Genomic DNA, 22,544 nt, shown 5'->3' on the forward strand with positions numbered 1-22,544 from the left:
CTGGCAACCCAGCAGCAACGCAGGGCCCGCTGCAGCGCGAAACCGCCCCGTGTGTGCCGGGGCAGAACGACAGAGGGGGAAGGGCGTGACACAGGATCTCAAACGCCGCGGGGGCGAGGGGCGTGACGCGCACGCACACACCCCGTCGGTCCCAGCAGGCTCTGCTCGGCCCGGTGTCCAGGAGACGGCCATGCACTTCATTGGCCATGCAATTGGGGGTCCGGGCTCCTTTGGGAAGACAAGGGGAGCTGCTGTTTTGCTCCAAATTTCCCCTCCCTGCTGCCCTCCACCCCAGAGGCAGCTGCATTGTAGCGATGCCGTAGGCACGGCGTTTGTGCAGTCCCTTTATCATCCCAGACGCAGGTTGGCGCAGCCTCTCTCGGCTGTACTCTCCTTGCCGTGACACCGGGGGAGCAAAGAAGGGTTTTCGTAGGACCTATGAAAATGGGGGCCAGCTGCCGCGAAGAGGGCTGTTTTTCTTGCGGTTGGCAGTTCCCTGTGGCTGACGGTGATGGATTTCAGGGCCGAACCAGGGAGCCGCAGGAGAGGGGCTAGGACGGTGGGGACGTGATACAGCTGAGGTGTGACGTGGGGAGCGGAGTGCCCGCCCCACAGCCCCTGGGAGCGTCGTACAAGGGGTCCCCCTGTTCACCCCCCACATCCTTCTCTCAGGCACCCTTCTCTTCCAGGGACTCCCTGCATCTCTGCTTTGGGTTCCATGGACCCCCATTCCCAGACTGTGCCCCCCATTCCCAGATTGCGCCCCCCACACCACCGGCTCAAGGCTGCCGCGCCTTCCCCCACCCCGCAATGCCAGGGTGCCATCCTGCCACTGCAGCGGCCCTTTGCCGCCCCGTCCCCCCCAGCTCAGGCAAGGGGTCAGCCCTGGGCAGATGCGGGGGGGGGGATCTGTCCTGCTGGAAGGAAGGCCCGAAGCAGCTCGGGGCTATGCTGGGGGTGGCGTGTGCGCCCCGTGGACTTCTGCCTGCCCGATCCCCCCTTTAATGGGACCCCCCCCCTGCCCAGAACCTGCCACGGAACTTGGCCCGGGGCCTTCCAAGGTTGTGGCTTCCCGGCCAGAGACGGGCCCCACCGCTCCCTTGTGTGGGGGGGGCGCTTAGCAATCGCCGGGGGGGCACGGGGGGGCGGCGCACGAGCTGCCACGAGTCACCTTTGCCCCCCCGCGGGGCGGCGGGCGAGGCCGGAGCTGGGGGCGGTGCCGGGGCGGGAGGGGCCGCCCGGGCCGGGCTGGCTGCAGCCGGGAAGTTTGCGCGGAGGGCAGGGGCCGGGAGCGGAGCGGGCCGGGGCAGGGGAGCTCCGAGCGGCCGCACAGGGGCCGAGCCGAGCCGAGCGCCGCCACCGCCCAGGTAGGAGCCCGACCCCCGCCGGAGCCGGCCCCGGGAGCGGAGGCTCGGGACCCCCCGTGGGCAGGGGCCGGGGCGGCCGCGAACAAAGGGGGCCGGTTCCCAGCTGGGAGCGAGCGGCCCCCGGTGCCACGGAGCCTCCGCGCGCTGGAGACTTGCCTCGCCGGGGGGCTGGGAGCCCGGACTCCCGGGTTCTCTCCCCCCGGCCCTGGGAGGGGAGTGGGGGCTAGTGGTTAGAGTGGGAGGGGCTGGGAGCCCGGACTCCTGGGTTCTCTCCCCCCGGCCCTGGGAGGGGAGTGGGGGCTAGTGGTTAGAGTGGGAGGGGCTGGGAGCCCGGACTCCTGGGTTCTCTCCCCTCGGCCCTGGGAGGGGAGTGGGGGCTAGTGGTTAGAGTGGGAGGGGCTGGGAGCCCGGACTCCCGGGTTGTCTCCCCCCGGCCCTGGGAGGGGAGTGGGGGCTAGTGGTTAGAGTGGGAGGGGCTGGGAGCCCGGACTCCTGGGTTCTCTCCCCCCGGCCCTGGGAGGGGAGTGGGGGCTAGTGGTTAGAGTGGGAGGGGCTGGGAGCCCGGACTCCTGGGTTCTCTCCCCTCGGCCCTGGGAGGGGAGTGGGGGCTAGTGGTTAGAGTGGGAGGGGCTGGGAGCCCGGACTCCCGGGTTGTCTCCCCCCGGCCCTGGGAGGGGAGTGGGGGCTAGTGGTTAGAGTGGGAGGGGCTGGGAGCCCGGACTCCTGGGTTCTCTCCCCTCGGCCCTGGGAGGGGAGTGGGGGCTAGTGGTTAGAGTGGGAGGGGCTGGGAGCCCGGACTCCTGGGTTCTCTCCCCCGGCCCTGGGAGGGGAGTGGGGGCTAGTGGTTAGAGTGGGAGGGGCTGGGAGCCCGGACTCCCGGGTTGTCTCCCCCCGGCCCTGGGAGGGGAATGGGGGCTAGTGGTTAGAGTGGGAGGGGCTGGGAGCCCGGACTCCTGGGTTCTCTCCCCTCGGCCCTGGGAGGGGAGTGGGGGCTAGTGGTTAGAGTGGGAGGGGCTGGGAGCCCGGACTCCTGGGTTCTCTGCCTGGCTCTGGGAGGGCAGTGGGGTATGGTGGTTAGAGCGGGGAGGGGAGGGGGGCTGGGAGTCAGGGCTCCTGGGTTCTCTGCCTGGCTCTGGGAGGGCAGTGGGGTATGGTGGTTAGAGCGGGGGGGAGGGGGGCTGGGAGTCAGGGCTCTTGGGTTCTCTCCCTGGCTCCGGGAGGGCAGTGGGGTATGGTGGTTAGAGCGGGGAGGGGAGGGGGGCTGGGAGTCAGGGCTCCTGGGTTCTCTGCCTGGCTCTGGGAGGGCAGTGGGGTATGGTGGTTAGAGCGGGGGGGGAGGGGGGGGCTGGGAGTCAGGGCTCCTGGGTTCTCTGCCTGGCTCTGGGAGGGCAGTGGGGTATGGTGGTTAGAGCGGGGGGGGAGGGGGGCTGGGAGTCAGGGCTCCTGGGTTCTCTGCCTGGCTCTGGGAGGGCAGTGGGGTATGGTGGTTAGAGCGGGGGGGAGGGGGGCTGGGAGTCAGGGCTCCTGGGTTCTCTGCCTGGCTCTGGGAGGGCAGTGGGGTATGGTGGTTAGAGCGGGGGGGAGGGGGGCTGGGAGTCAGGGCTCCTGGGTTCTCTGCCTGGCTCCGGGAGGGCAGTGGGGTATGGTGGTTAGAGCGGGGGGGGGAGGGGGGCTGGGAGTCAGGGCTCCTGGGTTCTCTGCCTGGCTCTGGGAGGGCAGTGGGGTATGGTGGTTAGAGCGGGGGGGAGGGGGGCTGGGAGTCAGGGCTCCTGGGTTCTCTGCCTGGCTCCGGGAGGGCAGTGGGGTATGGTGGTTAGAGCGGGGAGGCAGGAGCCAGGATTCCCGGCTCCACCGCAGAGGAGCAGTGGGATTTGAGTGGGTGGCTTACCCTGCCTGGCCCTCGGTTTCCCCACCAGTGCCAGGAGCGTAGCGGTACCTGCCGCCCTGAACAGGAAAGTGCTGCTCCAGCAGTGGCTTTGGCTCTGGCCCGGGAGCAGAGATGTTCCCCCTACCCCCCCCCCCCCCCGCCTTTCCAGGGACACGCACGGCCCAGAGCTGGGCAATCCGGGATGGGTGCGGTGGCCACAACCAGCCCCCCAGGGAGGGAAGTGCTGCCTGGGGAAAGCGAGGCACAGGGAATTGGAGAGGCAGGGGGATCAATGCCCACAGCTGAGAAAAGGGCTGGTTTGGACTAAGTACAAGGAGATGCGACCTGCTCTGGCTTGGAGCTTCGCGGAGGGGGAGGGGGAAGGTGAAAAGCGGAACCAGCTAGTGGCAGGAGGGGCCTGACATGTTCTAGAGGCGGGGGGGGGGGGAGAGTCTCCCGTGGGGTGGGTGCAGGGTGGAACCAAGAAGGGCCATTCTGCTCAGGCCTGGCCCTGCAGTCAGCCCCAGGGGACCCCAGCAGTAACCACGTGCCGGATCCCTCTTTATGTTTTGCCCCCGTACGACACGCTGCTTGTAAAGGTCTGGAGGAGCAGGGCGCTCTCCTCGCCTGAGCCAAACCAGCCCCAGCTGCACGGAAGCCTTGGAGCCGGAGGAAATTCTCTCTGGGATAGGTTGGCACGTGAGGGGCCAGGCCTGGCGATCTAGGAAGGGGCCACTGGGATTTGCCCGGGACACCCAGCGCTGACAGGCAGACTCGCTCCAACGCCAGGTTCCTGGGGTTCCTGGGGCACTGGGGTTCCTTGCCAGGGCCGGGGTCGTCAGGACCCCGTGGGCCACGTGCAGGCCGCCAGGCGCCTTTGAGCAGGCCGCCACGTCCTTCTGTTTACGTATTATCAGGGTTATTGTTGGGGGATTATTTTCTCTGGTGTCTGGACCTTGGCGATAGCTTGACCAAGCAGTCTGGACCTTGACAAAGAGGAATGCTTTGCCCCAGCCCCGGCAAAGCGCCCGCAGCTTCCTGGGACTCCTTGCCAAGCTTAGCTTTGGAGAGGGGACATGCAGCTGGCACAGCGCAGCCAGGAGGGGCAAGGTGCTAAGCCAGGCGCCTTCCCTAACGGCCGGCCAGCTGGCCACCATAGCATTCCAGCTGGCTGTAACCTTCCAGCGGGACAGGAGGGGCAGGCTGGCAAAGTAGCCGAGGGCTTTAAAGTCACGGCTCTTGATTTTTGAAGAGCGCCGCGGTGACACGGCCGGGGCGGGGTGGAGCTGGGAGTGTGACGGGGTGGGGAGGCGGGGGAGCGTGTGCATCCCCTGGGTACAGAGCGTGCCGACACCGAGCGAGTGGCAGAGGAGCTAAGTCTCTGGGCAGGAAGGGAAGGTGCAGTCAGGTGGGTCTTGGCCTGGGCCCTGGGGGGGCAGGACATGCTAGAGAGAGCCCAGCAGTGGCTCCATGCAGGTGAGGGAGGCCGCGGCTCGGGGACAGGAAGAGCCAGGTGCTGCGGGCAGGCAGAGGGAGGCGATTGCCCTCGCCGAGCCTGGGAAACTTGCAGCAGGCGGCGGTGAAAAGCCAAGCAGCAGCCGGGCAGGTGTCGGCCGCCAGAGCAGAGCGCTGGGGAGGTGCCAGCCTGGCGCTGGTCCCACGCCCCCGGGGGTCCCGATCTTGTTTTCTCAGCTTGCTCTCGTCATTTCTCCGTTTTGTTTACACAGGCTCCTTGGGACTCCCGCCCCAGACAGCCCAGGATGGCCGTGCCCCGGGTGCTGCCGCTGGCCGTGTGGCTCCTGTTGAGCCTTCTCCCGACAGGCCTGGCCCAGGAGACCCCTCCGCCTGGGTGCGGCAAGGACCTGCCTTCGCTGTACTACAACCTCTGCGACCTGTCGGCGCCCTGGGGCATCGTGCTGGAGGCCCTGGCCAGCCTGGGGATAGCCAGCAGCTTCGTGCTCTGCATCGTCCTGGTGGCCAGCCTGCCCTTCATGCAGGACCCCCGGAAGAAGAGCCTGGTGGGGACGCAGGCGCTCTTCCTCCTGGGCACCTTCGGCCTCTTCTGCCTGACCTTCGACTTCATCGTCAAGCCGTCCTTCTCCACCTGCGCCTCGCGGCGCTTCCTCTTCGGGGTCCTCTTCGGGATCTGCTTCTCCTGCCTGGCGGCCCACGCCGGCGCCCTCAACGTCCTGGCCCGGCGCAACCAAGGGCTGCCGGGCTGGCTGACCTTCGGCGCCGCCCTGCTGCTGGCCCTGGTGGAGATGATCATCAACGCCGAGTGGCTGCTCATCACGGTGGTGAGGAGCGGCCCCCCCTCCCAGAGCCCCTGCGCCGTGGCCAACAAGGACTTCGTCATGGCGCTCATCTTCGTCATGTTCCTCCTGCTGGCCGCCTTCGCCGCCGCCTGGCCCGCCCTGTGCGGCCGCTACCGGCACTGGAGGAAACACGCCGTCTTCATCCTCCTCACCACCTCCCTCTCCATGGCCGTCTGGGTGGTCTGGATCGTCATGTACCTCTATGGGAACCAGCAGAGGGGCAGCCCCTCCTGGGACGACCCCACGCTGGCCATCGCCCTGGTCACCAACGCCTCCGTCTTCATCTTCTTCTACGTCGTCCCTGAGCTGTGCCACGTGACGCGCCCGGGCCCGGAGCAGGCCTACGAGAACGACGCCTACCCCACCCGGGGCGTGGGCTACGAGACCATCCTGAAGGAGCAGAAAGCCCAGAGCATGTTTGTGGAGAACAAGGCCTTCTCCATGGACGAGCCGGCCTCAGGTAGGCAGGGGGCCGAGGGGCAGCTGTGGCCTGTCTCTCTGGGGCGTGGGGGGTGGCACGATGCAGGTGTTGGGGGTCCACCCGAGCGGACCGGAGCCCTTCCCAGGGCAAGGGGAGCCCCACTGGGAGCTGTTCCTGTAGCCCAACCCTGCCTGGCACTGAGCAACCTCCACCTCCTTGACTTCAGCGGGCACTGGCGGCGCCCCACCTCGCGAGGGAGCTCCATGCCATGCAGGATTGGGCCCTTTGGGACAGAGACTGCGGGCCCCCCCCCCCATTTCCATTTGGCCAAATATCGGGGCAAGGAGCCGGGCTGTGAGGGCTGCTGAGGCCCATAACGAGACCGGAGCGGCCGTGCGCCAGCCCGGAGGACAGCGGGGGACGGCGTGGCTTGGGCAGGGACCGAGGCCACCGGCCGTGGGCACGGGGAGAGTTTCACCCCTGTGCCTGCCCAGAGGCACCGCCCCGTCCGTGCTCAGGGTTATATACCCCTGTGTATGGGGCTGCCCCAGAGGCAGTGACTGGCCGGATCAGCCGTGTTTGTTTATCCCTTCTAATTAACCCCCGGGAGGCGACTCGGCGGCCCCCGGCTCGCTCACGTGTCTCTCCCTCCCCCGCCGCGCCTCCCCTCGGCGCGTCACGCGCTCAGGCCCTGGGGTGCACGCAGGGCCCTGGTGCTGACGGGCCCCCGGTTGCTACAGCAACAGACCGTGGCTCCCGCCGGGGGTGGCCAGCCAGGGGGGAGGTTTGTGGGGACAGTTGGGTGACGGGGGTCGGCGATGGAGCAGCCCGGCGGGGCGTGACCAACCCGGCCGCTGGGAATAGCGACGCCGATTGGCGTTGGGAAGACGCGCCCGGGCTGTGTCCCGGCCGGGACGGTTCCCGCGGGTCTCGGGCGAGAGAAGCCCAACCCATCGCTCCCCGGCCTGCTGTCGGCCACGCAGCCACGCTCCCTCCTGCCCTCGCTTCGGGCCTCCCCCCGCTAAGCCCAGCGGCATCCGGGACACCCTGTCACGGGGGGACCGAGGGCCGGGGTCTTTGGACTCCTTCCCCAGCATCGGGGGGGCCAGGGCTGGTGCTCGGGGACTGCAGCCCCCTCCTGCCCAGACCCCCCCCCGCTCCTGTCCCCTCCCTCCCACCCAGACCCCACACCCCCCTCTGCTCCTGCCCCCTCTCCCCTGCCCAGGCCCCACACCCCCCTCTGCTCCTGCCCCCCCCGCCCAGATCCACCCCCATCCGCTCCTGTCCCCTCCCTCCCACCCAGACCCCACACCCCCCTCTGCTTCTGCCCCCTCCCCCCTGCCCAGACCCCACACCCCCCTCTGCTCCTGCCCCCCCTGCCCAGATCCACCCCCATCTGCTCCTGCCCCCTCCCCCCTGCCCAGACCCCGCTCCCGTCCCCTCCCTCCCACCCAGACCCCACACCCCCATCCGCTCCTGCCCCCTCCCCCCTGCCCAGACCCCGCTCCCGTCCCCTCCCTCCCACCCAGACCCCACACCCCCCTCCGCTCCTGCCCCCTCCCCTCTGCCCAGATCCCACACCCCCCTCCGCTCCTGTCCCCTCCCTCCCGCCCAGACCCCACACCCCCCTCCGCTCCTGCCCCCTCCCACCTTCCCAGACCCTGCACCCCCCCTGCTCCTGCACCCTCCCCCCTGCCCAGACCCCTCCCCCACTCCTGCCCCCTCCCCCCTGCCCAGACCCCTCCCCCACTCCTGCCCCCTCCCCCCTGCCCAGACCCCTCCCCCACTCCTGCCCCCTCCTCCCTGCCCAGACCCCGCACCCTCAAGCCTGCTCCCTGGCAGCCCCATCCCACACACTGAACTCCTTTCTTTTGGCCTCCCCCCAGAGCGTAGGGGGGCCCACAAAATCCACTTGCCTGCCCCCTCCCAGGCTTTGATGTGGGAGGGGTACGAGGGCTCGTCCCAGAGCAGGGCCCCCAACTCATTTTTCGGTGGTCGGGGCTCCCCACCCAGGGGAGGTTCCCGGCCCCTGTTGTAGACCCTGGCTGCTGGGCTCCGACTGCGCCAGACTTAGTTGCTGCCGGCGCTGGGACCAAACAGGCCTTGGCCCGGCCCGCGGGGGGATCCTCTTGGGAACTGGCTCCTTACACCCTGTTTGTTCCGGTTCTGCCGACCACAAGCCCTTCCCCGTGCCCGGCGCATCCCGGTGACGCCGCCCGCTTGGGCAGGGCGGTGCCATGCGAGGGGGGCGCAGCCGCCCCGGGACGGAGGGGCTGGAGCCAGGATGGCTGCGGGCCACGGGACCGGGGGGCACTTCCCGGGGTCCCTGCGCCCAGGTCCTGCCGGCCCGTGGCCCTGAGACAGCCCACGTTGCCCAGTGCGACTGCCTCCGCATCTGGGGCCCAGTGGTGGAAAATCGCCCCCAGGGGTGCGGCTCCGGCGGGCTCCGGCGAGGTTAGCCGGCTCCTGCCTCCGCGCAAGAGGCTGCTCTTGGCGAGGACGCGAGGACTCGGGTCTGTGTGGCCCCTGCCAGGTGCGTGACAAGCAGCACTCCACCTGCCCCGCGGCAGGGGCCCGATCCGAAGCCGGCTGAGCTTGGGGGGCCGGCTCCCCTTGAGTTCAGTGGGCTTGGCTCAGACCCCAGTGTCCAGCCAGGAGGTCCCTGCCCCTGGGAGAGAAGCCCGTACGCTCCCTGCAGCCCCTAGCGCTTGGCGTTGCCAACTTTCTCATTGCACAAACCCAACATCTCTGCCCTGCCCCGCCCCTTTCCTGAGGCCACACCCCCCACTCTCTTCCCCCTCCCCCCCCATCAATCACTGTCCCCCTCCCTCCCTTCATTCATTTCTGGGGCAGGGGCTCGGAGGGCTCCATCTGAGGGTGCAGACTCTCGGGTGAGGCCAGGGCTGAGGGTTGTGGGGTGCAGGAGGATGGGGGTGTGGGGCCAGGGCTTAGGGCTGTGGGGTGCAGGAGGAGGGGGTGTGTGGGGCCAGGGCTGAGGGCTGTGGGGTGCAGGAGGGGGATGGGGGTGGGGCCAGGGCTGAGGGCTGTGGGGTGTAGGAGGAGGGGGGGTGTGGGGCCAGGGCTGAGGGCTGTTGGGTGCAGGAGGAGGAGGGGTGTGGGGCCAGGGCTGAGGGCTGGGGGGTGCAGGAGGAGGGGGGGTGTGGGGCCAGGGCTGAGAGCTGGGGGGTGCAGGAGGAGGGGGGGTGTGGGGCCAGGGCTGAGGGCTATGGGGTATAGGAGGAGGAGGGGTGTGGGGCCAGGGCTGAGGGCTGTGGGGTGTAGGAGGAGGAGGGGTGTGGGGCCAGGGCTGAGGGCTGTGGGGTGCAGGAGGATGGGGGTGTGAGGCCAGGGCTGTGGGGTGCAGGAGGATGGGGGTGTGGGGCCAGGGCTGAGGGCTGGGGGTGCAGGAGGAGGATGGGGGTGTGGGGCCAGGGCTGGGGGGTGTGGGACGCAGGAGGAGGGGGGGTATGGGGCCAGGGCTGGGGGGTGTGGAACGCAGGAGGAGGATGGGGGTGTGGGGCCAGGGCAGGGGGTGTGGGACGCAGGAGGGGGGGGGGCAGGGCTGGGGGGTGTGGGACGCAGGAGGAGGGGGGGTATGGGGCCAGGGCTGGGGGGTGTAGGACGCAGGAGGAGGGGGGGGCAGGGCTGGGGGGTGTGGGACGCAGGAGGAGGGGGGGTATGGGGCCAGGGCTGGGGGGTGTGGGACGCAGGAGGAGGGGGGGTATGGGGCCAGGGCAGGGGGGTGTGGGACGCAGGAGGAGGATGGGGGTGTGGGGCCAGGGCAGGGGGTGTGGGACGCAGGAGGAGGGGGGGGGCAGGGCTGGGGGGTGTGGGACGCAGGAGGAGGGGGGGTATGGGGCCAGGGCTGGGGGGTGTGGGACGCAGGAGGAGGGGGGGTATGGGGCCAGGGCAGGGGGGTGTGGGACGCAGGAGGAGGATGGGGGTGTGGGGCCAGGGCAGGGGGTGTGGGACGCAGGAGGAGGGGGGGTATGGGGCCAGGGCTGGGGGGTGTGGGACGCAGGAGGAGGGGGGGTATGGGGCCAGGGCAGGGGTGTGTGGGACGCAGGAGGAGAATGGGGGTGTGGGGCCAGGGCAGGGGGTGTGGGACGCAGGAGGAGGGGGGGTGTGGGGCCAGGGCAGGGGGTGTGGGACGCAGGAGGAGGGGGGGTATGGGGCCAGGGCTGGGGGGTGTGGGACGCAGGAGGAGGGGGGGTATGGGGCCAGGGCAGGGGTGTGTGGGACGCAGGAGGAGGGGGGGTGTGGGGCCAGGGCAGGGGGTGTGGGACGCAGGAGGAGGGGGGGTATGGGGCCAGGGCTGGGGGGTGTGGGACGCAGGAGGAGGGGGGGTATGGGGCCAGGGCAGGGGGTGTGGGACGCAGGAGGAGGGGGGGTATGGGGCCAGGGCTGGGGGGTGTGGGACGCAGGAGGAGGGGGGGTATGGGGCCAGGGCAGGGGTGTGTGGGACGCAGGAGGGGCCTCAGGGCTGAGGCAGGGGTTGGGCTGCGGGAGCAGGTTTGGGGTGTGGGCTCCGGCTGGGCGGCGCTTGCAGCACACCCGGCTCCTAGGCGGAGAGCCCGGCTCGCTCCACGCGCTGCCTGTGCCCCCACAGCGCCCATTAGCCGAGGGTCCCAGCCAATGGGAGCTGCAGAGGCAACGCTCGGGGTGGGGGCTGCGCACAGAGCCCCTGTGGCCACCCCTGCACCTAGGAGCCGGGGCAGCAGGAACCTGCCTTATCCCACGGTCCCAGGGGTTCCAGTCAAAAACCGGATCCCTGGCACCAGTTTCGGCACGGCCAGTGGGGGCTAATGCACAGCCCATGCCCGGGCCCCGTGGCAGGCTGTGGGGCGGGGGGCCAGCCCCGTCAGGCCCTCCACGGCGTGTCACGGGTGGGGGGCTGCTCCAGCCAGGCCGGCGCGCCGTGTTGGGCCTGGGAACTGGCGAAACAGCTTAACATTTCAAATGGGATTTTACATCCCTAACACTGGTGCCCCCGGGGACCTGGGCTGGTGCGGGGAGCCCTGAGCCCCCCCACCTGCCCGGGCTAGGAGTAGCCCCAGCCCATGTCCCTGCCCCCCGAGAATAGGCCAGATCAGATCAGATTTTGCCCCCACTGCACCTGCCCGAGGCTACTGTGCCCGTGTTAATAGGAGCAGGCCCAGGGCCCGGGCCTGGCATGGGAGGGACCCAGTAAATCTTCATCCCCCCCCGTGAGCACGGCCCGGTGCGTCTTCTCGTTGCAGCCAAGAAGCCGGTGTCACCTTACAGCGGGTACAACGGGCAGCTGGTGACGAGCGTGTTCCAGCCCACGGAGATGGCGCTGATGCACAAAGGACCCGTAAGTCAGCCGCCGAGCGTGCGTCTTCTCCCACGTCAGCCGGCCCAGCCCCGCTTCCAGGGTGACGGACGGGCTCGGGCGCTGCCAGGCAGGAGGCTCGGGCGCTGCCAGGCAGGAGCGGTGCAGCCCGGGGCCTGCTGCCTCGGACTGGGGCCAGCGTCACTTCCTGCTGAGGGGGCTGTTTCTGGATAAGTGGGGGTGCAACAGTCCCCGGGGACACCCACACACCGGCTGCGTGGGGGGGGCTAGAACTCTCGGCCTTCAGTGGCCAGGCCCTAGCTCGGCTGCAGCCCTGCGAGCTACCGAGCAGCCTCTCTGCCACGGGGCCGGCGGGCTCGGCCCAGGCACGTGGGCGCGTCGGTGCCTCCCCAGAGGGGTTCTCCGAATTGCCCCTGCCTGGGGCAGAGCCAGCCGGCTGGGCACCGGGCCTGCCCCAGGGTGAGTGGAGCAGGAGAGAAGCGGAGTGGCCGGGCAGGCGGGGCCAGGGTTGGCTGGCCCGTGGGGACGGGTGGGGGGATTGTAGGGCTGGCTTTGGGGCGAGGACACGGGCAGCTCCCTGGGCTGGGGCTGGCTCGGGGACACCCTGGGTGCTTGGGAAGGGCTCCCTAACCTGGAAGCGGAGATTTGAGGCCACTGACTCCCTGCCCCCATTAGCAGCAGGAGGGTTAAGGGGGGAGGGTCTTGTCCCCCCTCCCCCACCGGCAGAGCTGGAAGGAGGGTGCTGTGCACCTGTGGGGCCTGCGGCTGAGGGGCCGCGCTCGTACCTGGCCTGGGCTGAGCCCGCAGCCGGCTCCGGGAGCCACCGCAGCTAACCCCCGCGGCTCCCCACTGAGTCGCTTGCCGGAGGAGCTGCTGAGGGCAGGCCGGGGGTGTCCCGGACCAGGCCCCGCTCTCCGGCCAGGACAGTGGCTTTGGCTGAGGGGATCTGGGTGGCCCGGGGCGGGGGGCTTCTCTCTCCGGCTCTGTCCTCCCTGGGCCCAGCCGCTCCTCCCGCAGGGCCTCAGGTGCCCCCCTGCCCTCTCTGGCCTGTGAAGCCAGCCGGGCAGGGGCTGTCCCCCATGTCTGTGCAGCGCCTGGCCCGCGGGCCTGATCTCGGCTGTGCTAGATCCCTGGCACGGGGGGGCTGGCGACCGCTCGGGGGGTTCCCCAGAGTCCTGCCCAGGGACTTCTGCCACTTCCAGGCGGTGGCTTTATTCCCTCCCCCGGCAGCCACGCCCAGGTCACCTCGGGAGCTCCCCCGTCAGTGTCCCCCCCCTCGACTGCCCGGCGGGAGCTGGGTGGGCGCTGCCAGGGGCATCAGCCTGTGAAGGGAGCCGGCAGGACGAGCTGCTCCGGATCCCAGCCGCGTTGGGGAGCAGCCAGACATCCCCAGCCCCATGGCAGGCGGGTGAGGGGGGCAGACGGTCCCTGCCCTTTCCACGGGGAGAGCTGATTTGCATGGCCCCTGTGGGTGCCTGTGTGGCCAGGGGACCCTTGGGGAGGTGGGGGGAGCCACCGGAACCAGCCGTGTCTCCTCCCCGCCCTGTCCTCACTCGCCCCCCCCCCCCCATTTGTTCCAGCCCGAAGGCAGCTACGACCTCATCCTGCCCCGGGCCACCGCCAACAGCCAGGCCATCGGCAGCGCCAACTCCACGCTGCGCGCAGAAGACGCCTACGCGGCCCAGAGCCAGCACGCGGCAGCCCAGGACGGCTGGGGCCTCCAGGTCGGTGGCGACATACAGCGGGACCACAGGGGCAGCATGGGCGGGCGGGGAGAGCTGGGAAGCAGGAGGGGGCTGTGATTCTGCTGCCGCTGTCTCTTGGTGGGCTCCGTGCCTCAGTTTCCCCACCTGTTAAATTGGGAGTAGACCCCCCCCCCTTCCCCTGGGAAGGTGTCTGGAGGCCGCCTGCTGGAAATGACTCCTGCGTGTGAGTCCAAGGGGTTATCTTCCTGCTAGGAGTCCTCGTCCTGGCCTCCCTCGGCTGACTCCATACTTCCCAGCTGCCCAGGGGACCTGCAGGATCGGAAATGGATCGTTCTTCATTCCCAGGGCCTAGGGCCAGGGGTGAACTTTCCCGCCTCGCGCGGTCAGGACTGGTACCAGTCCTGGCTCCCAGAGCCCTGCTCAGCCTGGGCCCGGCCCTGCCCTTCCTGCATTAGAATTCAGAGGCGGTGGGTCTGGCGGGCGAGCAGCGAGCCCAAGTGGAGGGAGGGATCCAGGCCTCTCCCATAGATCCTCCCTTCAGAGGAGACACAGCAAAGCTAAGAGGACCCCGTTCCGAGCTGCCTCCCGGGGACCGTGGGGGTCTTGCTGCGGCCTGACGGGCCGGGGCTGGCCTGTTCCTCGCCGCGGAACCATCGGCTTGGTTGTTTCCACCGAGCCCGGACCGGAGCGTGGGACAAAGTGAGAGGTTGTTGGGCAAACCGCCACCGACTCCAGGCCGGGGGGAGATCCGGGTCTCTGGCTCGGGGGCTGCATCCTCACCCGGGTCTGTCTGCTCTAGGCTCCCGCTCCGTACAGCAAGAACCGGTGGTGAGAGGCACCCGCCACCCTGGCTCCTGCCGCTCCGGAAATCACCCGCCGTCCCCTGCCTCCAGCCACGGACAGCCACGCCAAGCTCGAAGACGGGAATTGACCCTGGCGCCTCCAGCAAGGCCAGGTCTGAGCCCAGGAGAGGGGAGACAATCCGGCTCCATCCCCGCCCGGCGTCCCCTGCAGCTCTTCTAAACGCGCACTTGACCCTGCACCCCGCTGTTCTATTGATGCTCCTGCTGGGGAGGCTGCCTGGGGGAACCTGAACATGGCAGCAGCCCTGGCTGTCAACCTCCAGGTCCCTTTCTGGGCAGCGTTCACCAGTGCTCCCTCTACATGTTTCCATCCATGTGCGGAATGAATTTTGTGCTCTGCCCCTAGAGGAGGTGCACCAACAGTAGAAACTGGCGGTTGGCGCGCCACTAATCATGTGGGCGGCATTTGACTCGCTCCTGGGTGGCCGCCACGCACTCGGCTTACAGGGAACACTGGCGTTCGCCCTCCCAGCCACGGAACGCGCAGGCTGCCTGGTGCCACGTCCCTGCGGGAATCGCCTCTCGGCGGCACCAGCCAAGTGAGCTTGGCACCCGCTCTCAGGACAGCCTGCTGCCGGGTGGAGGGGAACCCGCCCCGAGGCGCTGCGGCCAGGGAGGGCTGCTGGCTCTCAAGGCAGTGGGAAGACGGGCGAGGCAGAGCCTCTTCGCAGGGAGCCGAGCTGAGCCGGTCTCAGCTGGGACCTGCCTTGGGCAGAGCCGCATGGGAGACCCGACCTGTGCCCTGTGGCGGGGGCCCTGCAGGGCTGTGTGGCGTTTCCTGCCTGGCAGCCGGCAAGGAAAAGGCTGGGTCACAGGACTGGCATTTCCACATCCCCTGCCCGGGGCCCGCTCCTCCTTGTGCCATGCCTGGGGTGGCCATAGTGGTATGTCCCCACCGCACCCTGGAAGCCCCCGGCGGGGAGCCCGAGTTCTGGCTGCAGAGCTGCCTGGCTTTGGGACGTGCCCTGCAGCGAGCCACCGGCAGGATCTGCAGCTTTGACGGGGAGCCCGGAGCTGTGGGCAGCTCCTGCCTGCTGCCCCGGCTTGGAGACGGCTACGTGCACCGGGGATCGAGCGACCTCAGGTCTCCAGCGCTGTGTCCCTGGTGGGGTTGCAGCAGCCCAGGGATCCGCCTCGGGGCCGGGATGGGAAATGGGTCAGAGCCCGGCAGGGCAGCCCCGGCTGCAGCCTGTCTCCTGGGCGGCTCCGTTCCGGGCCTGGGGAGCGAGGTGCGGGGAGGCGTCCGCTCGTGGATCTGCTGGACAGGACCCGGACGTAACGGCTGCCTGATCCCCCTGCCCAGCCGCTGCTTGGGGGGGCGGAGGGTCTCCCCAGCCGGGGCCGTGGGGGCAGCAGCAGGATCCATGGGACGGCAGCGAGTCCCCTGGGCCCGGGCCTGGTGGCTCTCGGGCAGCTGAGTCCATGCCGTGTGGGGATGCCCCAAGTGGGCTGCCTCGTGTGGACGTGCCGTGGTGCAGAACGGGGGTTGGGGGCCTGTCCCCCCCACACACACACTGGGAGCGCCCTGTTCTGCCAGCCAGCTGCTCTCAGGCCTGTCCTCCCTCCTAGAGCTTCCCCTTGGTTTCGGCTGCCCCAAGGTGCCTCCCCTGCTCCCCCGTAGACTGGGGGGAAGGGGAGGAGGCTGGCTTCGGAATGCAGGCCGGGGGCGCCAGGAGCACCGCAGCTCTCTCCTTAGCCGTGATGCCTCCCGTGCCTCAGTTTCCCCATCCACCAACTGGGGAGGACGGCCCTGATCCCCTTCCCTCCTCGCTGGCTGCAGGAGGACAAGTGATCTTCTGGGATCGGAGGCAAGAACCAGGCCGTGGTGTGGGGGCAGGAGGAGACTGAGTGGGGAAAGACTGAGAAACAGGGCTGTCCCAGGTCCTTGGCGGCCTGGCTCCCCCTTCTCTGAATAACCCTTTGGCCTCTTCTCTGGCCTGTGAGAGCGGCACACTCAGGGCTTCCTACGGAGACTGGAGGAGCATTTAGGTTTTTAAGTTACCCCAGCAAGCAAATAGATTTTATGCAGTGGGCGTGGCCTGTGCCAGGTGGGCGTGGCCAATTCCTCTACTGCCTTTGGTCTCTGAGGCCAGGTTCTGCTCTTGTTCGCCGCTGCATCGAGGGGGAGCGAGTCCCCTTGGCGTCCCCAACCGTGTTTCAGGATCGCTGGGGCGAGGGGGTGTTGGCTCGAGTGTTCGCCCAGCGCTGGGGGAGGGGCAATGCCCCTTTTTCTTTTCAGGTGGCTTTTGGCTTTGTGTGTGCAGAATAAAGCTGGATTTTCCTACCTGGCACGTTGTTGGTCCCTGTCCGGGTCAGAGGGGAGCTGCTATTGGATGAGGAGGGGAGAGGGTGCTTTGCACGTGTGCGCTATCGGGGGCGGGGGAGTGGGCGGTGGTGTTCCCATTTGGGCCTTCCATGGGTCGGAGTCACGGTGCCCCCAAGCACATCCCGGCTCAGCCCAATTGCCACGAACACGGCTGCAGGAGGCTGGGCTGCAGCAGGAGGAGTGTGGCTGAGCCAGGTGGCAGCGGTGGGATCCTGCTGCGGGTTATATGGAAACGTGTCCAGCCCAGTTTGGACACGGCCAGGTTGGCTTCCTCCCTTTTTGGAAGCAGGCTCTTCTAACCTCCCCTACTTTTCCTCTTTGTTCCCATCCCCCACTCTGCGCCCCTCAGCCCTGCTACCAGCCCTGGCCTCCCCGCAGCCCCCCCCCACCCCCTACTGGGCCGGTTTGCAGAGCAGTCTGGTAGCCAGACGTGCCATGAGGCGGCCCACATGCCTGACCAGGGAAGGGGGGCTGAGTCCTAGCAAACTCATATCCCTGGCAGCTCCTGCAGGGTCCGAACTGGGGCCCCAGAGGCGCAGGGCGGGGGCAGCAGCTTGGCCGTGTGTCGTGTCCCGGGGGCGGGGGCCAGCCAGCAGGGGGTGGGGAAGGACATGCCAAGGTCAGGGGAGGCGTCTCCTCCCCGGATTGGGTTTCCCACTCTGCAGTGATTTTCCTGCCAGGCAGGAAGAGGGAGGCTGAGCGAACGGCGTCCTCGTGAATTATTTAGCACCTGAGGCTCGTCAGGCAGGGCTCATGGGGGCCTGCGACCTCTTCCTCCTTGAGACCTCGGCGCCCCGGGGGTGGGGCAGGTCAGCCGGCCCCGGGGCGCATCAGAGGCCCAGTGGCTGGCGTCAGTGTGGGCAGGTGTCTACCCTGGGGCCCCAGACACCTGGATTCTCCCCAGGCTTTGTGCCGGAGCCCCTGCCATTGGCACCAGGTGGGAGAGACGCCCAGCACCCATGGGCACCTCCCTGAGATGCCCCCGGGGAGCAGTAGCACCCGAGCCAGGCAGCAGCGGCATTACCCAGGGCACTGCCGCCTCCGGCACGCAGCCTTCGCAGGGCAGGGAGTGTGGCACAAGCCCAGGGCAGCTCCTCCCCCAGCTCTCGTGGGCACCATGCCCTACCCCACGTGGCACGTGCCAGTGCCCGGGGCAGCCTGGCCGTGGCTGCAGAGCTGCCAGCCCTCGCAGCGGAGGGCACCGGGCGTTGGCCTGGCACGGGCAGGGTGCGACCGTGCTGCACGGAGAGGCCCAGGCGGGGAAGAGCCTTGCAGGGGCAGGAGGGTGAGAAGGGGGCAGCCCGTGGGGATGCAAATTGGGTCGAGCTGAGGACGGAGCCGGGCTGCCCCTTTCCATCACCCAGCTCCTAAGAGCATCTCGCCCCGGCTCTCCAGGGATTTCCAGCCCCGCAGAGCTTGGGGGTGCCAGAGCGGGGGGTTGGGCTCTGGCTCGCCCCAGGCAGGCCAGCGCCACGGCCCGAGGGGCGTCCTGAGCCCCCTGCCACTGCCGCTGGGATGCAACTCCCAGCCCCGCCCTGCCCTGGGGGCTGCTGCCTCCGTGAGCCGCCGCGTGGCGGTAACCGTGAGGGGAGCTGCCCCCAGCACCACGGTGCCCAGGGCAGGCGCAGCCCGCAGGGGGCACCCCCCACGGCGTGAGCCCAGGCCGCGGGTGTCAGGCTGGGACCACAGCCCCAGCCAGCCCTGGGCAGGGAAAGGGGCCGTTCCTGGAGGCTGCACGTGGCCTGGGGCCTCAGCCGGAAAAGGTGCCACGGAACCGTTTCAAGGCCTGCAGAAGGGGCAGCGGGGAGGAGCCAGGCTGGGCGCTACCATTAACCCTGTGCAGCTTCTAGGCTGTGCCTGCCGGCTCTTCCAGCCTGGGAGCTAAGCAGCTTCCCTCCCCCCCGCCTGGAGGGGTAGGGACCAGAATGGGGGCCCCGGACACAGCCTCTCCTAGGCAGCTCCAGGGCAAGGGTCGCGGTCTGGCAAGGGAGGGAGGCTTGCACGTCGAAACGTGCGTGTGCGCACACTCACGGTGCATTGCACGACAGCCCCGTGCCCTGCACATCAGACATCCCCACACAGCCTTATCCCTGGGGCTGCAGCGACGTGCCCCTGCACCCGTGCCCAGCCTGCTGCTTGCTCCCACGCATGTGCCGCCACCGCAGCGCTCTCCCACCTCCTCCCTCTTGCACGTGCTCGCACGCATATTGTGCGCACACAGCTCGCACGCAGCCTGCTGAGCGTGTACTCACTGAGCTGCACGGGCTGCTCTGCCAAGGCACTCGGCGCCCACCCTGGGGCCTCCCTTTCCCCCCCCCAGCCCCGGGGTGGAAGGAGCGCCCCTGCGTGTGCGAGGGCCTGTGCACAAGCACTGCCCAGCCAGGCTGCTGGCTTGATTCCTCCGGCTGGTTGTCTGCCTGGAGACCATCCTGGTTACTGAGTAACCCTGTGGGGAAAGTCTGAGAGTGGCACTAGAGGCACCTGCCGCGGGGGGGGGGGGGGGGCAGCCCCCCCCCCCCCCCCCCAGCAACGAGACCTGCCGGGAGAGGCCTGGGGCGGCAGCCTCTGGTAGGTACAGAAGGGCCCAAAGCCAGGCGGGGGCTGGTTTCCTCTGGAGCATGAGTTCAGCTTCTGGGGTGCCCCCCATCGGTTAGTAGCAACTCTGGGTAACCCGAGGGTCCTGCTCTAACGCCCCTGCAGGGGTGACACGGCAGGCCCCCCGGCTCTCGGGAGTCCCCCTTCCGAAAGCCAAGACCTGAGCCGGAAGCGGCCGACTGCACCCCTCCCGCAGCTGGAACGCACCCCCCCCCCCCCCGCGCTAAACCTGCTGCGCCCGCAAATCGCGTCCCCCCGCGTGCGGAATAAAAGTCGCTCTGTGCACCGAGGCCCGTGCGGCTGCGCCCCAGGAGAAAGGCGACCCCGGCTGCGGGCGTGCGGCGCTCTCCCAGGGACCCGTGCCGGCAAACCGCTGGGCCAGCCTGCGCCCACCCTGCGCTGCCCTCCGCTCTGACCCCCCATCCCCGCCCCCAGCCCTGGGGGGAAGGGCAGGAAAGGGGAGGCCGGGAGGATCTGGCTGGTATCGGCGGCTCTGGTAACATATTAACTGCCCGCAGCTGGGAAAGGTCGCTGGGCTGGTGCCGGCTGCTCTGCGCCTGCCTGGGCTAGTGCCAGGACCCGGCGGTTCCCAGCCCTCGCCCCCCGGCCCTGCCGCCCCCCGGCCGCCCGCTGCAGCCGAGACAGGCTGGAGCCCCTGGGCCCCAGAGCCAAACCCCAAGGCTCCCCCGGGGGGGCATGGGAGTCCCCCCCCCCCCGCCAGCTGGTGTTTACCGGGCACCGCGCCAGCAGCACGGGGTCGCTCAGCAACCGGCGGTTCAGCTCCGCGGGCCGCGCCGGCCTCGTCAACAAACCCGGCTCCCCCTCCAGCGCGGCGGGGACGGGGACCCAGCGGCCGCCCGCACCCGCCCTTGGGCCACGGGCCGCGGGACGGTTCGCGCCAGGTTCCTCCGCCAAGGCGCCCGCTGGGGCTGGGGGGGGCGTGGGGCAGGGGTCCCAGCCCTCTGGGGCCAGGCGTGGGGCAGGGGTCCCAGCCCTCTGGGGCCAGGCGTGGGGCAGGGGTCCCAGCCCCCTGGGGCCAGGCGTGGGGCAGGGGTCCCAGCCCCCTGGGGCCAGACGTGGGGCAGGGGTCCCAGCCCTCTGGGGCCAGGCGTGGGGCAGGGGTCCCAGCCCTCTGGGGCCAGGCGTGGGGCAGGGGTCCCAGCCCTCTGGGGCCAGGCGTGGGGCAGGGGTCCCAGCCCTCTGGGGCCAGACGTGGGGCAGGGGTCCCAGCCCTCTGGGGCCAGGCGTGGGGCAGGGGTCCCAGCCCTCTGGGGCCAGGCGTGGCGCAGGGGTCCCAGCCCTCTGGGGCCAGGCGTGGCGCAGGGGTCCCAGCCCTCTGGGGCCAGACGTGGGGCAGGGGTCCCAGCCCTCTGGGGCCAGGCGTGGGGCAGGGGTCCCAGCCCTCTGGGGCCAGACGTGGGGCAGGGGTCCCAGCCCTCTGGGGCCAGGCGTGGGGCAGGGGTCCCAGCCCTCTGGGGCCAGGCGTGGGGCAGGGGTCCCAGCCCTCTGGGGCCAGGCGTGGGGCAGGGGTCCCAGCCCTCTGGGGCCAGGCGTGGCGCAGGGGTCCCAGCCCTCTGGGGCCAGGCGTGGGGCAGGGGTCCCAGCCCTCTGGGGCCAGGCGTGGGGCAGGGGTCCCAGCCCTCTGGGGCCAGGCGTGGCGCAGGGGTCCCAGCCCTCTGGGGCCAGGCGTGGGGCAGGGGTCCCAGCCCTCTGGGGCCAGACGTGGGGCAGGGGTCCCAGCCCTCTGGGGCCAGGTGTGGAGCAGCTCCGTCCACGTCCTCGGGAGACACGGGCTGGCACCAGCATTCCTAGTGAGCTGGGCACTTGTGTGGCCGCTCAAGAGAGTCCAGTGCCGCCCTGCTGGTTAGCAAAGCGCCCACCACTAGGCTTGTTTCTACGGGTGGTGCACATTCACACCGGCCTCAGTGCACAGAACAAAATGTACCCCACTTTTGGGTGGAAAAATCGACACCTGGCTAGGAACGAGGAGAGGGATCGCTGGCTGGCTCCCCAGCGGCACAGCGGAAATCCCCAGGGCCGCTCCTGGCTGCGGAGACCAACGGCCACGCCCGTGGGGGCGGCAGTAGCTTGAAGCAGACTGAGTCTCCGGAGCTCTGCAAAGGGCAACGCAGTGTGTGGATTCCACTCGCCTCTGCCCTGGGCCCGGCCCCTCCCGTTTCCCTGCCCCGTGTCTGCTTGGCCGACTGGCAGAGGACGCCAGTTTGCAGGCCTGTCTGCCCAGCACCTTCCCCCAGCACTGAATGTCCTTTCGCAAGCCAAGGCAGGGCCGGAGCGAGGCGAGGCTGTCGTCAGAGCGGCCAGGCCCAGCCCGGCAGGGGCTGGGGCGCAGAGCGGCACCAATAGGAAACCCTTTGTGCAAACGTGGCCAGCAAAGCCACAGGGAGGCTCCGGAGGTCAGCCGGGGGGGGCTGAACAGCCCTGCCTTTGTCCCTGCGCACCTGGTGAAGCAAACTGGCGTCTAATGACTCCCCTGGCCCAGAGGAATCCCTGCAGTGGAATCCGCAAGGGGGGGGAAGTTCACGCCCGCTGCCTTTGCTCCGTGGCTGCAGTCAGTGGAGAAAGTGGGTCGGCGGGTGAGTGAACTGGCCAGGCCCACGGTGGCCGGCAGATCGTGCCCCGTGGGCACCTGCTCATGGGGTTTGCAGCTTTTCTGTCACCGTGGGAATGAAAACGAAACAGTCCAGCCCCCTCCCTCGCTGTTAGCACTGGAGCGGGCAGTGCAGCCAGGGAGCAGGCGCTGGGCACATTGTGAGGCCAGGTGTGGGTGGGAGCGGGTACGGGCAGGGGATCCCCGCTCTCATTACACACTGGGGGCTCCCCGATTCCCCAGCGATCCAAGGGCAATCAGTGGCAGTCCAAGCACCAAGCGCTATCATGTTTCAATATATGTGTGGAATACATTTTGTGATGTGCACCGAGGCATGTGTGAATGTGCACCACCAGTATAAACGCCAGGCTAGCTCTGGGCGCTCTGCTGATCAGCTGGGCGGCATTGGAATGTCTCCTGGGCAGCCCTCCAAGTGCTCAGCTCACAGGGAACGCTGCTCCAGGAGCCCTGCCTACCCTACCCCCCCATGCTGTTAAAGCCACAGAGCACAGGTGGGGCCCGCTGGACCCCGAGCACAGAGGCTTTGCGGAGGCTCGGTACCCCGTGGGCTCTTTGGGGAAGTGGCTCATGCCAGGCCTGTGTGCGGAAGGGTGGGGGGCTGTAGCGTGGCCCCTGCTGACGGGTTTGTCTCAGATCCGCCCAGGGCACAAGGAGGCCTGGAGCTAGCTCACGGCACCACCAGGGCCTGTTCACACCACTCCCAGGGCTGCCGACTGCCCCAGCCGCGTGTCCAGGTCACCCAGCCCTGCAGCAGGAGAGGGGGCCCTGCCAGGCACCAGCCCCGCGGCACCCAGCCACGGAAGGGAAGGCGGAGGGCTGGCTGAGGGACCGTGGGGCCGGGCTGGGAAGGGGGAGCCATTCTAGCTGGTACCAGGGCTGGGCCTGGCTGGCTGGACCAGCCCCAGCACAAAGCCCTAAGGAGGCAGGGCTGGACGAGGACTCAGCTGAATGGCTGGAAATCCCCACGGGAAAGGCCAGAGAGCAGCTACGCCACAGCTGGCCACAAGGGGGAGCCTCGCAGCCCCTGCAAGGGGGCAGGGCGGGGGTCCTGGAGGGGGCATCAGACTCCCCAGTGGACAGACACATGCAGCAGAGGCCCGGCATGAGCGGGATGGGCTGGAGCCAGGCTCGTGGTGGGTGC

The 22,544-nt window shown here is 69.3% G+C and overlaps 1 protein-coding gene across 2 annotated transcripts; it reads left to right on the plus strand.

Moving 5' to 3' along the window:
• The first annotated feature begins 1,208 nt into the window (after positions 1-1,208).
• GPRC5C (G protein-coupled receptor class C group 5 member C) lies at positions 1,209-16,141 on the plus strand. Of its 2 annotated transcripts, none has more exons than XM_075904047.1 (5): positions 1,209-1,367; positions 4,962-6,009; positions 11,211-11,305; positions 12,865-13,008; positions 13,790-16,141. In XM_075904047.1, exons 2-5 carry the CDS (start codon positions 4,995-4,997, stop codon positions 13,820-13,822), a joined length of 1,287 nt encoding a protein of 428 aa, XP_075760162.1. In that variant the 5' UTR covers positions 1,209-1,367; positions 4,962-4,994; the 3' UTR covers positions 13,823-16,141. The 2 variants fall into 2 exon arrangements, with proteins under 2 accessions (XP_075760162.1, XP_075760163.1); XM_075904048.1 differs by lacking the exon at positions 1,209-1,367 and adding an exon at positions 4,513-4,642.
• Positions 16,142-22,544: the final 6,403 nt, after the last annotated feature.

The sequence above is a fragment of the Pelodiscus sinensis genome, chromosome 20 (genome assembly GCF_049634645.1).
Source record: "Pelodiscus sinensis isolate JC-2024 chromosome 20, ASM4963464v1, whole genome shotgun sequence".
Taxonomy (NCBI): domain Eukaryota; kingdom Metazoa; phylum Chordata; order Testudines; family Trionychidae; genus Pelodiscus; species Pelodiscus sinensis.

Excerpts from the sequence above, each read along its gene's own strand:
- GPRC5C (XM_075904047.1), top strand. The coding sequence starts at position 4,995 with ATGGCCGTGCCCCGGGTGCTGCCGCTGGCCGTGTGGCTCCTGTTGAGC. Across the intron at positions 6,010-11,210 it reads CATGGACGAGCCGGCCTCAG|CCAAGAAGCCGGTGTCACCT; the intron begins GTAGGCAGGGGG and ends TTCTCGTTGCAG. Across the intron at positions 13,009-13,789 it reads AGGACGGCTGGGGCCTCCAG|GCTCCCGCTCCGTACAGCAA; the intron begins GTCGGTGGCGAC and ends TGTCTGCTCTAG.